The sequence below is a fragment of the Dunckerocampus dactyliophorus genome, chromosome 10, assembly GCF_027744805.1.
Source record: "Dunckerocampus dactyliophorus isolate RoL2022-P2 chromosome 10, RoL_Ddac_1.1, whole genome shotgun sequence".
Lineage (NCBI taxonomy): Eukaryota > Metazoa > Chordata > Actinopteri > Syngnathiformes > Syngnathidae > Dunckerocampus > Dunckerocampus dactyliophorus.
In genome coordinates this window covers 13,914,563-13,932,238 of record NC_072828.1, presented here as the reverse complement: position 1 = coordinate 13,932,238, position 17,676 = coordinate 13,914,563, and the positions used below count along the sequence as shown (strand labels likewise).

Sequence of the window (17,676 nt, the reverse complement as noted above, 5' to 3'; positions counted from 1 at the left end):
GCGCACCCTTACTTGTAGTTGCCAACAAATGTCTTTTCGACTCCTCACCTAGTGAGCCGTTCATATGATGCTGCTCCATTGCACCCATTCCACCCATAGGCCCGTCAGGACCCGGTCCCATCGGGAACTGCGACAAAAACAAGAGCCAAGATTGTTAAGGAGTTAAGATTATTCTAATTAAATTGAAGGCTTTTTGTCTTAGATACTCACATTAGGTCTGTTTCCGCCAGGGCCAATGGGGTTCATCATTGTGTAAATGTTTTCACTGGAGTTTGTTGAATCTATAAGGATATACATTTTACGATTTTATTAAAAAAAAAATAATTTTAATACTCCTTTTCTGTAACCTTAGTTATAGTGAATTGACTGAAAGAAAGAAAGAAAGAAAGAAAGAATAAATATTTAAAGTATTTAAACTTAAAAAGAAGCATTACATCCACACCGAAGAGCCTTACAGTCGCCAAGAAATGAGTCTCAAATATTAAAAATGTTTTAAAAGAACGAGTAAAAACAATTGTTATATTACTACTTTTTAAAACACATTTTTCTTGTAATTTCAAAACTTTATTTTGGTCATTTTGAAGTTTTTCTCTCAAAAAAAGTGAATTCCTTCTCATAATATTAACACGTTTTCTTGAAACATACTATAACTGTTTCTCCTAATACTACGGCGATGTTCTTGTCAGGTTATGTCCTGTTCCACGCTATAATGCTACTAACTACAGCACGTAATCCTGACTACAGTCAAGTCAAATCAAATCAAATCAAAGTTTATATGTATAGCACCTTACAACATCAAAATGGTGCCCAAGGTGCTTCACAAGAGTAAAAAACAGGTTAAAGCAAATAAGAACAGGGTAAAATCAAATAAGACAATTAAAACAAAATAAACAAATAAAAATACAGGCACGGAATCACAACTAAAGTACATATAATCATCATGTGTCATAAGCCAGTCTGAATAAATGAGTTTTTAAAAGAGATTTGACAACTGACAACTCTAGTAGATCGTAGATCGTAGCGCAGGTGGAAGGCAGTTCCAAAGTGTAGGGGCAAACGCAGCAAAAGCGCCATTTTTTGTATTTCATCCTTGGGACTTCTAATGTTGTGTGTTGAGAAGAGCGCAGGGCCCCGGAGTGGTGACGGCCAGTTAAAAGCTCAGCCAAGTATGCTGGAGCGAGGCCATTAATGTCCTTGAACACAAATAAAAGGACTAAAATTGATGCTAGACTGTACCGAGACCCAAAGGAGAGAACGGAGAACTGGAGTGATATGGGTGTATTTTGGAGCATTAGTAAAAAGGCGAGCAGCGTCATAACAATAGGACCACCATTTTAACTCCATAACATTGTAACCTTTTCTTGTAATATGGTCACTATTTTACTATAAAATTATTGCTTTATTTTGTAATGTCACAACTATTTGCTCATACCGTTAGGACCTCTAAGCAAAGTAAAAAGAAAAAATATAAAAAATATACAACAATATATTGCAGTCTACTAATATAATTTCTACTACATTACACTCTTCTGCCCTCTATGTGTATGCAACCTGCCCCGCCTCTACCCACAGAGACAAAAACTGTATGACTGAGAAAAGGGCTCACTCCGTTCATGTCTCTGTTCTATGGAACAAACATGCCAAGGTGCTAAAACCAATGCACAGAGTGAGCGCTCTTCCTGCCTTGTTGGAGGCAGAAGACGACTGAAACAGACACGCATGCACATGCAAAATTATCGAGTTCATTTTCAATCATTCTGTGATAAATTATTTAATTTATTATCGTCCCAGGCCTGGTGTCCACGAGACATTTTTTCCTGAACAAGAAAACTCAGAAAAAGTCACATTTTCGTCTCGTGAGATCTTGTGTCACCCCTACTATTTTCTCATTTTTCTCATATTTTCTAAAAATTTCCATTTTTTCCTCATATCACCAACTTATTCTTGGAAAATTACGACTTCATTCTCATACCACTACGACTTCTTCTTAAAATACCAAGTCTATTTTCTCATAAGATTTCGACTTTTTCTCATATCACACCTGCTTTTTTTGTAACATAACATGACAACAACACAACTTGATGCTTGCCCTTTTTCTAGTCATATCACCACTACTGTATTTTCTTGCAACATTACAACTTTTTCTTGAAATATCACCACGTCCTTATAAAATATTGAGACTTTATTATTATATCAATTTCCCATGACTATTTTTCCCATAATTACGACCTTTTCTTGTGACATTTTCCTGTAACATGGTATATTTTTTCTCATGTTATCACAACTGATTTCTTGCAAACATGTTTTTCCTTTTAGTTTTACTCTTGTTTCCTCAGTCCTAGGTAGTAACCTTATGTGTTCCAGTTTTATTACATAATGTCAGTAAGCGGGCGCACTGTTCTCTGCAACTCACATGCTGAATGTGGCTATTGTTGTTGTCACTGGGAGGGTAACAGTGAGTGGGAAATGCACCATTCTGTGTGTGTGTGTGTGTGTGTGTGTGTGTGTGTGTGTGTAGTCTTGGAGATTGCAGTAGAAAATATGTCTTCTCTCCCGGAGTACATTAGAGCAGGAACGTTTTGTCTAGAAGGTTTCATTATAAATTCACATTATATTTCAGTTTTGGTTAATCTCTTTTTTTTTTTAACCTCTGGCACTTCACCACTCACCTTTGTACCATTTCAAGCTATTCATTGGACTTGAATGACTTAAATTTCAATAAATAAGTGGAAAAATTGGGGTGTTATGAAACTTTTGACTGGTAGTATATGTATAAATCAGTTCTTCTCCCTAAATGTCGTGGGTGTGGCTTCTACAACGGTGCGTCTTCACCAGAAATGACGGTATATATTTGTCATTATTATGTTTATATTGTTTCATTGACGTATAGCGTGTTCTCAACACCCGCTTAAGCTACCAAATGTGGTTCTAAAGTAAACAAATAAAGTCAAATTATTATCAATTAGTTAATTTCATTAGATACAATTTTGATAATATATATTTAAAAAAATCTACAACTACAATCTCGGTTCCTATTTTAAAATTATTATATACATTTTTAAGTGCAAATTAGCAGGATGAAATCATAAGGTTCCATGACTCATGGTCCATTTGGGACACACTTAAGTAGCAAATATGTCTCCTTGGCCAATAACCTCAAGCATAGTCCTTAAGCATAGCTTGGAGCCACGCTATACATCTCACGTGACTCCACAGTAAAATATCAAACTGCTCAGTTTTTTAAAGCAGGAATCTGAGGGGAAACCGTGAAAGTCTATAACTCACCTCCGGGGCTCGGCATAATGGGAGTTCCTGGTGGGCCTCCTCCCCCTGGGGGGCCCTGAGGGTTGCAGGGAGAGAAAAGAGGAGTTAAGTGAGTTCTTCACAGTGGCGGCGTGACTCTTCCTACATATCTCAGTAGAAGTGATGGATGGTTTTATGGCCTGATATAAAAAAACACAAGAAGTACACAGTGGGACACTTACCACATAGTTTCCTGGAGATGAAGACGAATACGCTATCTGTGGAGAGAGGCCGGCTCATGTCAACACACTCACACAGACAAAAGATGAAGACGTGAGTGAGGGGAACTAACCGAGTTGTTGTTGGGATTAGGCCATGGACCTCTTCCACCGGGACCCCTGGGGACAGGACAAACACACGTGATGATTTCTTGAGCGGTAGCACAAATGACCTACTATTTGGAATGTGTTTTTAACAGGCTGCTAACATGTTCATGCCGGGCATCCCTGGGCCCATGGAGTTTGGAGGCGGCCTCATCCCTCCGCCGTAATTCTGTAGGGAGACAACAGAAGAAAACAGCAAAACCTGCTTAGTCTACGGTTAAATACCGTAAATGGTCCATTGAACGCCGCTATTCAGTTAACCGCCAAGTTTCTTATTGTCGCCAGGTACGTGATTAGGAGCAGTGGCTGTAGGCAATGTCCTAATATAGTAGTAGTAATGCTGTAGCTGGGTTTTGAAGTGTCATGAGTGATTGCCATCCAGCAGCTTTATCTACCTCTGCATGCGATTTAAAATGTCATGTCATGTTGCACTACTCAGTTGTTGGTGGGAAATTCATGACTTGTTTATAATGAACTCATCAGCGGTGTTAACACTGGCTGAGCAGGTTGCGCCTTACCGCTATTCCAACATTGGTTCTGTTGCTGCTGTGTTTTACAATACACTTGGTTATAAATGACCAAGTGGTCAAAGAGAGCTACTGTACATTATTCCTTCCATTTTCTCATGCACTCCAAAACATTATTAAAGTTACTTAATGCTACTAACATGATTAAAGAGTTGCTTGCTAAGCACATTTGAATTCTGTTGCTGCTCAAAACAGCAGTACAGCCGTCCCTCGTTTATAGCGGTCTATTGGTTCTAGACCTGGATTCAATGTTAATAAATGGAATATTTTTGTTGTCGGAGCCTAGGAAACCTGTTTATGACTTTCTAAATACGGTTTTAACATTATTAGAGCCCTGAAGACATGCAATAACACACCTCTATCATTCATTGTTTACAACACACTGTGCAACTCTTACGCTGGAGGGACTCGAGATGGCTGCTAGCTAGCAAGCGAGCGTTAACAAGCTAGCAAGACAGCAAGCTAACCAGTTAGCCTTGAATTTATGCAACGTAAGAAGCCAAAAACCTACCACTTCCACAGAGAATGGTGAGGAGAGCTTTTTTTCCACTCTATGATGTTGGACATGTCATGGCTGACTTCATGACTAAGGTGAGTAATGATTAAGGTAATGTAATGTAAGGTAATGATCAATGTTTTGTGACCAGAATACTACAAATCACTTGTATTTCAATATGCTTTGACTAATAACAGACCATAGTCTACCATGAAACAGCAATCATAACTAATTAATTCATTTTCTAACAAAAATGCAATATAGTGAGGGAGCGATAACTGAACAGCGATGTGATGTTTTCTGTGATGTTTTCTGGGGAGATACACAACTTTGTGTTAGCCTGCTTGGGTACATACCACTTCTCCGCATTTTCTTTATAATAGTCCATTATTTAGTTTTAATCTCCAGTTTGATTTGGCATATTTAGTAATATGTGTTATTTTTAATCCATCCATTTTCTATGCCGCTTGTCCTCACTAGGGTAGCGGGGGTATGCTGGAGCCTATCCCAGCTGACTTAGGGCGACAGGCGGGGTACACCCTGGACTGGTGTTATTTTTAATCAAGCTTTTTTAATTGTTTGAGAAAAATGATTTAAAAAATGCCTTTGACATAACCTAATAAAGTTAGATTAAAACAAAAAAGATGAACTCGATATGAAAAATTGATTTTTCTGCATAACAAAAGGCATAATGTGAGGGCGAGCCACGTTGTACTGTATGTGCACATTTTTGTGAACATTCATACTGTACTTGTCACACAAGTGTAAAAAGAAGCAAAACGCAAGGTGGTGAGGTGGTGAGGATGCAGTGATACTGCTTGACGCACTGAACGCCTTCACGTTTTGAGCCACTTTAGATGTGTTTTTTCAGTTTTAGAGGTTCCAGTGTACTTTTTGTGTCCCCTTGTTTGTTATCCCAGTAGGCCATTAGGGGGCAGGCACGTGCTCAGAGGAAGAGTTTTGTTCAACAGTACGATTACACTTGTCGAGCAGATGCCACACCAGCTGCTGGTGTGCTCAGTGCCAGAGTCACCAAGCCAGGGTAGCTAGAGTAGAAAAGGGGGCCCCTAGGGTGGGAGGGGGTCACAGAGAGCTTGCATGTGTGTCTTTGTATCACATGGTGAGGCTGGAGGTGGTTTGGTGCACAATCAAGCAGCTGCCCGGTAATTGTCATGAAAAAAAAAGAGAGTGAGAGAGCTGAGAGTGTAAAAGGAAAGTGTGTCACTTTTGGCACAATTCTGGGGCAAATGTGTTGTGATATTCCTCCCAAAAGGTGGGAGTCAGCAGGCTGGCAGGTTTAGAGTATGGAGTGGGCAGACAGCAGCACCAGCAAGGAGCCAAGCTCACATTAAAAAGTTGTCAAGTTGGCACCAGCAAATAGTCTGATCCACAGAGAGCAAGTTTGCACTGGCTATGCAAATTACAGCCAATAGCCAGGACAACCATACAGGATAAAGCCATGTCTCTCTGCCTTATGAGCTTCAAATAACGTAAACGCTGACATTAACGCCTCTATTCAATTAACTGTTGAATCCCCTATAGTCATTTACAAAAGCAAATAACCGCTGGTGTCATAAAACCTTGGCATTAACATCTGTGTCTGTAGACAACCTGATCTTATTTTTTTTAATTAATTCCACAAAATGGCACTAGCTGCATTTGAAGTATCATGAATGGTCAGCATCCAGCAGCTTTATCTACTGTGCCTCTGAATGCGCTTCAAAATGTTGGTTGTTGTTGGTGGTGTGGTCAAAGAGAGCTACATTTTCCTTTCCACTTTCTCATGCAGTCCAAAGCATTACTAAAGTTAAAAACTTCATCCTGGCATTTAAGGTATTTCGCATGACACTGCATACCTGTGGGCCCATGCCTCCCATTCCTCGAGGGGGGTTCATTCTCATTGGACCTCCCATGTTCGGATGTCCTGTACAAGAAAGACACATTCTTAAAGAAAACATCAGAATGAAATAAAAAGCAAGAGAAGAATACATTCTAAAAGTACAGCATTTCCTCAAATAGCGGCCTCCACTCGAATTGACACCGTGTTTCAACAAAACACTGGGCTTGTCATTTATGTCATTATTTTTCCCCACAGGAAAAGTAACTGGTGGTATTTGTACGCATGGACATCAAAGAGTTAACTGCTGACCCCAGTCCAAACTATATTGCTACCCAAAACAGCAGCACCTACATACACGAAAAAAGAAGCCATCTGAGATGTATAGAAGTCTGGAGTTGTGTTGCATAGTGTTATTATGTTATGTAGTCACCTCTCAGTATTGTGGGTGTCCTTTTTTGTTGTTGTGGGCGTGGCTAATATTGCAGTTCAGCCATCCAGTAACTGATGCTCACTTTAACAGATTCATTGTATTTTGCATTCCATTGTGTTGTTTTGTCAAGACTTTTTTCAATACGCCACAGTCTCCCATTAAATGAATAAAAATGCCCATTAAATAATTGTATAGGCCATGAAATATATGTAACTCATGAAATCCATCAATCACCATTGTGAAATATTTAATAAATAATAATATACAATAATAAATACAATATAATTACATCATACATACTAGATTTTACAATCAAATTAGTTTATAGACAATTTAATAAATGCTTTCCCATTTCATTAAATAAATATAGTCATCATTAAATATTTAATAAATTAATTAATTCAATAGAATTATTTAAATTCAATGAACTACATGTACCATGAATTACATGAATTAATTAATTTATTAATTTATATTTTGATTGTCTATTTCATTGTTTATTTTATTTTATTTTTTCCATAAAGTTTGAATTAGCACCTATGATAATATACATTGTTTTAATCAAGCATTATTTAGTGATAAAAATGATCAAAATATATAATAATACAGTAATAACATAGTATGATTACCCTTGCCTAATACTCTCTGCAGTTGAGTAAATAAACATCCCCTGGCTGCTGTATGAGGTAACACATCATGGTGGTTGGTACCTTGAGGTCTGGTGGGGTCCAGGCTGTTTGGCAGGAGGGGCTGTGACCCAGGGATGCTCCCTGGCGGCTGATTTGGCATACGAAGTGCGGGCCTTGGCCCACCTGGGTATCGCGGCGACATAAATGGCTGCAAAAAAAAGATGAAGGAAACATTTCTTTAATCAAGCTAAAATTCAACAACAAAAAGGTACATTTCTATGGCACATAGTATTTTAGTTTAGAGAAATAGGGCCCTGAGTCAGCAGGGGGAGCTGTTGTAATGCAGAACAAGCACAGAAGTAAATGCTTTTTGTTACATTCCCTATAAAGGATGCACTTATCTGGCTTTGGGACCTCAGGTGGCAAAATCCATTAGGATGAAAATAAAGTAGGGAGAATATAAGAAAAAACACATGCAACAGTAACTTTGGAGGGCAGCTGGAAGTTGTTCTGCACAGTAATATGACGTATTACTAATTTATATCTTGTAAATAAAGCAAACTCTAAAGATGTACGGGAGCTTGTTTGGTAAAGAGCCCATTATCATGTTTGAAAAAACAGTTTTTCAGTCCTGGCTTCCAACCAGGCGCAATAGGCAGGCTAAAGGACTCTAACAATTTGCCGTCTGTGCAAACACATATTGCCGCCCGAGCAGCTGTGCAACACTATTTTCAGCCTCCGTCAACCAGACAGCAATGACTTGACTTATCATTTAGTCAGTGCACTGCTGCTGCTTTGTGGAAGACACACAACCTGCACTATATGACAATATGACTGTCGGCTCTAATGCACATTGGTATGCTATTATATATATATTATATATTATATAGTGAATTTCCCTGCTGTGGGATAAATAAAGTACAATACAATATATTCTTACCACTGCAATATTTGCATATGGTTAATTCTAGGGATGCTCTGATCGGGGTTTCAACCCGAAACGATATCGATCACATGGATGAATAATTATACATTTTTTGAATAGACTTATGATGAGTGCTATTGGCCAGGGTTGCCGCATAAAAGGAAAAAGTCACGACAATTCCAAGGTCCATTGACTGCCAGTGGGCCCAAAAAATAGGTAATTACTAATGAAATGTGTAATGAATTCATTGGGTGGGGCCCGTGATTTTGTTCATGGTGCCCAGAATTCCTGGCTGCGCTCCTGCGATTGGCTATATGATAGGAAAAAAGGAACCATAAAATCACCTTAATTTAGACATATTTTACTTCCTTTCTCAAGAGAACATACTGTATATTACTTGTGAAACTTACAGAGGATGAGACTTTGGATGTGAGATTACATTGGCGGAGCTCTAGCACGACTTCCAGGTAAGTGAGAAAGCACTTGGCGAACCCGATGGTGTCTTCCACCGCTGAGAAAGGCCGATCATCTTGTCCGATGAATTCAATTATTTTTCGGGTTATTCCGTTTAGGCTTCTGACTGTCACACATACATACGGGCGAGTGTTGTCCACATGGCGGCGTTAGCTGGCTGATGATCACACTGTGAGCCTCGAAAACTCACCATACTCCGTCAAGCGTTTGTTCCTCAAATGCCGTATTAAATTAAAGCTTTTTAAGGCGCTACCCCCGCACGATAGTTTTAATGGCATGTGTTGGCAGCTAAGTTCCACACAGCAGACATGATTGTTTTTGTTTTGGCATTACTGCACACAGAAGGAAAGTGGGAGAAGGAAGCTGCCCAAGATGTTAGTTAGGGCAAGACACGACACTGCACGATCGCTGCGGCCTGCAATAGTGCTAGCCACAGGTGATCGGCTTTTGTGAATGCCGTTGAAAGGCATTTATTGGCATATGCCAATCACATGATTTTTCACGGAAATCGATCGGAGCATCCCGAGTTAAGTCCTTCATTTATTTTTTTAATACAAGTTTTTAAGATAACATACATCAGTTTTAATGTTATCCATCCATCCATTTTCTATACCGCTTCATCCTCATTAGGGTCGCGGGGGCATGCTGGAGCCTATCCCAGCTGACTTCGGGCGACAGGCGGGGCACACCCTGGACTGGTCGCCAGCCAATCGCAGGGCACATATAGACAAACAACCATTCACACTCACATTCATACCCATGGACAATTTAGAGTCGCCAATTAACCTCACCTGCATGTTTTTGGGAATGTGGGAGGAAGCCGGAGTACCCGGAGAAAACCCACGCGCACACGGGGAGAACATGCAAACTCCACACAGAAATGCCCAGGGGAGAATCGAACCCAGGTCTTCCCGATCTCCACGCTGTTCCTGTATTGGCCAATGTGCTAACCACTAGACCACCGTGCGGCCAGTTTTAATGTTAATTGGCATAAAATTATTTATTTTATTTAAAAAAACAAAAAACATTACATGATGGCAACCGAGTGAGGACTTCAGGAGATATGCAGCATCACAAAAAAGATAAAGAAAACAAATTGAAACCACACTAAACTGCATTTAGTAATGTATTTCAGTTATAGCGATTAGTATAGTGCAGTGGTAAAATTTGACTCAGTAGCTATGGCAAGGATTCCTAATAGTACGTACCTAATATGAAAACACTGCCATAATGGATTCATGCAAATACTGTATATACGTTGACACTTGGTACATTTTCAATGCTGTTCACCACCACAAAATAGATATTTTTTAATTTATAATTTTTGGAGTTTGTGTTTTTGATGTATTTTATAAAATAGATTTGAAAAAAATAATAATTTAATTTGGATTTATTTATTTACTTATTGTATGAACTCAGTTTATTTTAAATTTTGTATTCAGTTTATTTTTATTTATTTCATGATTTTATTTTTTATTTGGATTCATTTACTTCCCTATGGTTTTATTTTAAATTGTAGGATGTTTTAATTATCAATTTGTTTATATATTTATTTGTACATTATTTTATTATTTGTTCATTTTGAGTTCATTTCATTTTTACTTATTTGTATTACTTTACCTATGTATTTTTATTTTATTATTTGCGTCTGTTTTAAAATTAATTTGGATTTGTTTATTTTATTTTTTTGTTACACTAATTCTGGTCTGCTGCTGCTGTCCACTTCACTGCAGTGAAACTGTAATTCGCCCATCGTGGGACCAATAAAAGCTTATTCTTACTGTACTATATTATATTTAAACATAAATATTTACATGTGAGCGACTTATGCAACCCCATTGTGACCTAAAATTGATTTACCCCCTTTTTTCCTCTGGTGTTTTCTCCTACGTTTCCCTTCTTCCTCTGCTCCGTGACCAAGATACGGTGGGTTTATGCTGTGTTGCAATATTAATGCACTATTGATGGACTATGGGACGGCGAGTGCCTGGCTGGGAGGTGGGGGTGTGGAGAAGAGAAGAGAAGCCCCCTCCAGATGCATCTCCACCCCTTATGGCCTGGCTGCCTCTGCTAAATTATTCATCCGCTTGCTTGAGTGTGTGAATACAGCAGTGTGTGAAGGGTCTTTACCTGTCCGTGAGGTCCCATCATGGGATTGCTAGGGTTGTGTGGGGGTGGCTGCGTATGGGGGGAGGGCTGCGATCCTGGAGGACCCTGGGGAAAAGGACACATGATGGTCAATAAAAGCAAAATATAATGCAATCAATATATAGCTTGAGTATTTTTTGTTTATACTGTATAATTAACAGTGGTGAACTTCTTTTTCACTTGCATGGCCATTTTGACAAATGCTAAAATGTACAGTTAATCAAGGATTTATGATGGTGACAGTTTGACCCTGGAACAGATGAACTGTATTTGAAATGGGCTTGATGAGGACCTCAATGTCCTCGTCTGACAAGGACCACCCACCATTGGACTGTCCTTATCTGTCGCTATCAGGTAACATTACAGGTGTATGCAGATGAAAACGGGACACTCTGGTCTCAGGTGTGTGTTTTGTGTTGGCGCTCCTTCAACAGGTGTTGTGTCTAACATGGCAATGAAAAGCCAACCGGATTATGGGATTACTTGCAATATAACCCGAGACAAAGAAACACACACACAGACACATGGATGTGTGCTGGTTGCATGTTTTACACCAGGAGTCTCCAACGCGGTGCCCGCGGGCACCAGGTAGCCCCCCACAACCGCATGAGGTACCCTCAAGCCTGCTTTCCACTCAGGTTTTCAGTTAATAATGTGAGAACACTAGGAAGAAATGCTGCTGAAATACAAAATGTGAGTTGCGGATACCAACATTTTGTTAATGTTCTGGTAAAACAAGCATATTCAATTTGTTTGGGTTGAAATGAGGTATGAACATAAATGTACAAAAATAAGTAGCTCTTGGCCATTTTCATTTTGTAAAAGTGGCTCTCACAAAAAAAAAAAATGTTGGAGACCACCGTTTTGCACAACGTCAAGATTCGTGGAGATTCGTGATTTTCTTGATTTATCATCTGTTTATTGTTGCTTCTTTCTTCATTTGTTGTTTTTGAATATGTGCAGTGAGACAAACACAGGTATTAATGCAGAATGATTATTTACACAATGAAATACAAAAACGCATTCAATTTAAGACAACATAAAACTACATGTTAGAATGTAATGATACTACAATGCAAGAGGTGTATGACAATAATGCTCAGTTTTGAGGTATTCATTTGGTAATGGCAATGGTTGAATTTTATTTCAACATGCATACAGGTTACAATGGAATACATCACATAGTTCAATTCACAGTTCCACATGTCCAAAAGGAGTAGGAAGAAGCAAAGCTTATTTAATCCTACCTCTTGTTCATTTCACATCAATTGCAATACATTTATTCACTTCCTGTATTCCGATGCAGTCTTTACTGGTTGATACATGGGAAAATGATAAGGTAATGTAACAATGTAGTAATATAGTTGTCAAGGTTTTTCTTCAATCATAATAAATCACATAATCACATAATTAGTATAATTCATCCATCCATCCATCCATCCATCCATCCATCCATCCATCTATCTTCTACCGCTTATCCAAGATCGGGTCGCGGGGGCAGCAGCCTAAGCAGGGAGGCCCAGATTTTCCTCTCCCTGCCCACTTTGTCCAGCTCCTCCCGGTGGATCCCGAGGCGTTCCCAGGCCAGTTGGGAGACATAGTCTCTTCAACGTGTCCTGGGTCTTCCCCGAGGCCTTCTACCGGTCGGGCTTGCCCTGAACACCTCCCCAGGGAGGCGTCTGGGAGGCATCCTGACCAGATGCTCAAGCCACCTCATCTGGCTCCTCTCAATGCGGAGGAGTAGCGGTTCTACTCCGAGTCTCTCCCGGATGACAGTGCTTCTCACCTTATCTGTAAGGGAGAGCCCAGCCACCCTTCGGAGAAAACTCTTTTGTACTCGCAATCTTGTCCTTGTGGTCACTACCCAAAGCTCATGACCATAGGTAGATAATTAGTATAATAGTAAATAAATAAGAATCACTTTAAAATAGACAGAACTGAACTTAGTTGGAACATATTTAACAACATGGTTTTACCTAAACCGCAAAGACCTTTAAAACCATGAATTGGAAGCAGGCAGTAATTGGAGGAAGGCTCTTATTTCCATAAATCATTATATATTACAACTTAATATAATAAAATAATTTGGTGTGCATGAAAAAGTGGAAATGTAGATCTCTTTGAACACCTGGTAATTTATTAGCAAGAATTACAACGAGTATATTGCAGCAACAGAACCAATGTTGTACTAGCGCTAAGGAGCAAACTGCTCAGCCATCGTTAATACAGCTGATGAGACACACCAGGCAAGGCAAGTTTATTTACAGAGCATAATTCGTACACAAGGTACTGTAATTCAAAGTGCTTTACAGAAAAAAGGGTAAACCCACCTCTTAAAACGTAAAACCTTTCTAAAATCAGAATACAAGATTTCATAAAATCATTCCAAAAAACATAAAACTAAAAATTAATTAACAGTAAAGAGTGCATGTAAAATACTTTCAGTTGTCATATGCAAAGCTGAATAGAAGAGCTTTCAGCGTGGATTTGAACATTGCCAAAGCTGAGGATTGTCAAACATCTTCAAATCAAACTGTTCCAGATTTTGGCAGCAAAAAACTGAAAAGCAGCCTCAGCCTTTAGTCCTAACTCTGGACACTCGCAGGAGACCATTCCTTGAACTTCTCAGAGCCTCAGAAGGTTCATACAGTATGACTCTGACATGTCAGAGATGATGCATGAGTTTTATACCGACAACAGCTGAGTTGTGCATGCAGAGGTATTGACATTTTGCGTGTGAAAAAAAAAAAAGATCAGGAGGTTTCCTACAGCCACAGCCACCTGTTTTTTGGGACCTGGCGCTAATTGGAGAGCCTGGTGGCTATTTGCTGTTGCACTGGTGTAGAATTGGTTTGCATCATATTAACAATTAAATCCACCATTTTTATTAGACTTTTTTCTAATACTATTAAGGCATTTTTGATATTGGCTTCAAGTAGATTATGCAGGTGTCCCAAACCAAGTGTCGGAGTGACAGTGCTTTTATTCAAAAATGCAATTTAAGGATCAACCCTAATTGGCTTATGCAGTCACGTTCCCCTCCCAGCCCGCCAGAAAGTCAACCTGCCTGAGTGACAGCTGGAAACGTTCCCAAATTGCCAGCTCCGCTGCGTAAAAGGAGGCTTTTGGCAGGAGTGATGAGCACAGAAAAAGATGAGAACAATGTCGCAAAAAAAACAACAAAAAAAACACAAGTCTAGTCGAGGAATCTGCAAGCAAATGCAGGTGCTTCCTCTCGCCTTGCAGACCTGCTGTTTCCAGTAAAAGCTGCTTATTAAGCAGACAAACAACTGAAAGCTATACCCCTGTGTTATGAAAACGTTGGGTTAGTCGGATATGCAGTGTCGTCAGGATGTGTTGGCACTGTGGTGACATGCTAGTGCTGCTGTATGTGTGTGTGTGTGTGTGTGTGTGTGTGTGTGTGTGTGTGTGTGTGTGTGTGTGTGTGTGTTTGGGTTGGTTAACACCTGCTGTCGTGGCCCACTCTGTCTCTCAGCAGGTTCACGCTGGGGCTAATGCAGCACGAGCTCTGTCTGACCTCAGAGGTTATTGTGGTTGCCAAACCAGCCAGCCAGCCAGTTTGTGTGTGTCTAACAAGACACCCCTGCAGGGTCTGGCTGCACTGACCCAGATGCAGCTTCTCTGCTACACACACACGCACACACACCCTAGTTTACATCACTTGGGAGGACACTGGCTTTGACATTTCCAGTGCTGAGCTCCTGCTTCATGCCTGACTTCAACACTAACCTTTGATTCACTGTATCGTCTATTATTCAGCTCTGAAAATCACATTTCAGCAGCTTGGCTTGTAGGGACAACATGATGAAGAACTTGCAAGGAAACCTCCAAGCCCGAAAAATGGTACAATTTGCAGTTCAACCATTCCTGGAAAAATGTGGCCCAAAAGTCAAAATAGACTTGCTTTGTTCAACTTGAGGCATAGAACTCCAAACCGTTCAGTGAGCATCCAAAGTATTAAGTTTTTGGTATGCTACAACAGAAGGGCATCAGTGATTTGCAAAGAGATCAAATGTGATGATAACCATAGAACCAGTGTGCTGAGCTCTCGGTGGGGCTGTGCAAATCAAGCGCTCCTTTTCTCCTACCTGTGATGTGAAATGCTGTAAACATGTGTCGTAAACAAACATGGCGTCTCACCATCACCGCTGCCTCAGACACCTCGCACGCGAGCTAGCTAATGCTACGTAAACACTTCGCGACTAGGGAAAAAAACATTGACCCTTAACACACCAAACCCCACCAGCCATGCCAGCATCGCCACGACGGCACCTCGAAAGCCCACAAAAGACGCTCGCACTGCCAAAGACGCTGCCTTAAACCCAGCTGCAAAGAAAGCCAGCTCTCATTGCCGCGGGTTCCTCCACCAATGCCGAAGACACCAGTATGCAAGCCATGGTTTGTACTGACTCTATTTTTTAAATGTTAATGTTAATAGCAGTGATGTCATGACCCATCCATCCATCTTCTATGCCACTATATCCTCGTTCGGGTCGCAGGGGTATGCTGGAGCCTATCCCAGCTGACTTCGGGCAAGAGGCGGGGTACACTCTGGACTGGCCGCCAGCCAATAGCAGGGCAATATGTCATGATATCTGGCATATTTTAGGACAAATCTGTTACTCAAATCCAGCTTTCTTAGAGTCGTTCTTATCTCCAGGTGTACACAATCCACAGTTAAATCTAAATAAAAAATAAATAAATAAATCTAAAAATAATGGATTATTTGATTATCATTATTTGAAATAATAATACATTCTATTTAAGTTATCGGTTATCGGTAACAGTTATCTGTATCAGTATCGGCTTGGGAAAAAAAATATTGTGCATGCCTATAAATAGTATAATGTGAAATCACGGCTCAGTAGGGAAACCATCATAGAAAACTTCCAGCCCCAAAAAGTGGTACAATTCGGAATTCAACCGTAATTTTCTGCAAACTACGCCTCACAACATGACACTGTGGGTTCCCTTAGCAGCTCCTTCAGCAGCACACTGTTACACCCACGGTGTAAGAAGGAGAGGTTCCGCAGGTCCTTCATACCGACCGCTGTCAGGCTCTACAACACCTGCACCACCTGAACCATGTTGTAGTCACTATGTATTCTTTACTTGTGTATCTTGCTAGCTGCTGTAACAAGTGAATTTCCCTGTGTGGGATTAATAAAGTACAATACAATACAATACAATACAATACAAGTCTAACAAAACTCAGATCAGTGAGCATCTACATAATTACCTCCAAAAGTGTGTTTCACTTTTTCTTTGTTTTTTTTTCATGATGCCACCACAGAAGGCTACCTGTGATGTCATTGAGGAAAAGTGGGACGATAACCATAGAACCAGAAATGGAACTTACTGCGACATTGACTGCTCAGTAGTACTAATGTCCATTCATCCATTTTCTATACCGCTTATCCTCACTGGAGTCACGGGGGTTGCTGGAGCCTATCCCAGCTGACTTCGGGCCAGAGGCACATATAGACAAACAACCATTCATACCTATGGACAATTTAGCGTCGCCAATTAACCTGACATGCATATTTTTGGAATGTGGGAGGAAACCGGAGTACCCGGAGAAAACCCACGCACGCACAAGGGGAACATGCAAACTCCACACGTAGATGCGCGATCCCGATTTCGTGACTGTATGTGGCCAACATGCTAGCCACTCGGTCACCGTGTGGCTTCAGTACTAATGTAACTGTGGTAAATGTAGATAATATATGGCTAATGTTAATACATTTACAGTATTAGACATTTATTAATTGTAATAATACTCCAGGTCCCTCTTCTTTACGCGCCAAAGGGCGAGTAGTTTTACTTTATTTTGGTTGATTTAGTACAGTGGTTAACTTCTTTTCACACTTGTATGACATTTACGATACGTTATTTAAAACATCACCAATACTGTTAATAAAGACTTTATGATGACGATAGTTTGAGCCATGGACAAATGACCTTATGACCATACTCAAATATAAGACCACCCTGAATAGAATATAATTATATAAACATAACTTTTTCTAAAAACCCATTTTAGGAAAACATTTTTTAAAGGCAAAATTTAAGATGAAATGAAAATGAAAAACACCTGACATATTATCATAAAAAAATGATATTTTTTTAAACCTGCTCGGCAATTGTTTGATGTCTTCTTCATTGATCAACATTAACTTAAAATTAGCATCCTAACGCCTCCTCCGTTGTTTGAGGCACTTTTTCTCGCTGTTGGTTTCCATGAATAAATCTTTTTCACACGTTTAACAAAGGAAAAAATTACCTTCTCATATTTGTGTCAATACTGTAATTTACTTTTCATGATTCCCTACGGCATCACAAACTGTTTAACTTTACAAACTGTACTTTTTGGTTCCTTTTAGTTAACTTTTCCCTGTCCCCGCAAAGTAGACCCTCAATATGACTGTGCAAACTGATTCATGCCCCTGCAGCATGAGTAATAGCCTGCACACACACTCTTCCCCATAATGTGCCATTATGGAGCACTGTGCCACCGCTGACTGGGCCTCCGCGGGCCTTCCTGCCATTACATGTGAATG

General features: G+C 39.9%; 1 protein-coding gene across 2 annotated transcripts in view; it reads right to left on the bottom strand.

Annotated features, from left to right (window-relative positions):
* The window catches only part of ssbp4 (single stranded DNA binding protein 4), a 103,948-nt gene that overhangs the window by 7,097 nt on the left and 79,175 nt on the right, over nucleotides 1-17,676 (bottom strand). For both annotated transcript variants that reach the window (XM_054788884.1, XM_054788883.1), the window contains exons 6-14: nucleotides 11,078-11,161; nucleotides 7,630-7,756; nucleotides 6,506-6,573; nucleotides 3,731-3,795; nucleotides 3,596-3,641; nucleotides 3,486-3,521; nucleotides 3,286-3,340; nucleotides 211-281; nucleotides 49-127 (exon numbers count right to left, since the gene is read on the bottom strand). In XM_054788884.1, the coding sequence (XP_054644859.1) occupies nucleotides 49-127; nucleotides 211-281; nucleotides 3,286-3,340; nucleotides 3,486-3,521; nucleotides 3,596-3,641; nucleotides 3,731-3,795; nucleotides 6,506-6,573; nucleotides 7,630-7,756; nucleotides 11,078-11,161 (631 nt within the window). The remainder of the gene's footprint in view (nucleotides 1-48; nucleotides 128-210; nucleotides 282-3,285; nucleotides 3,341-3,485; nucleotides 3,522-3,595; nucleotides 3,642-3,730; nucleotides 3,796-6,505; nucleotides 6,574-7,629; nucleotides 7,757-11,077; nucleotides 11,162-17,676) is intronic.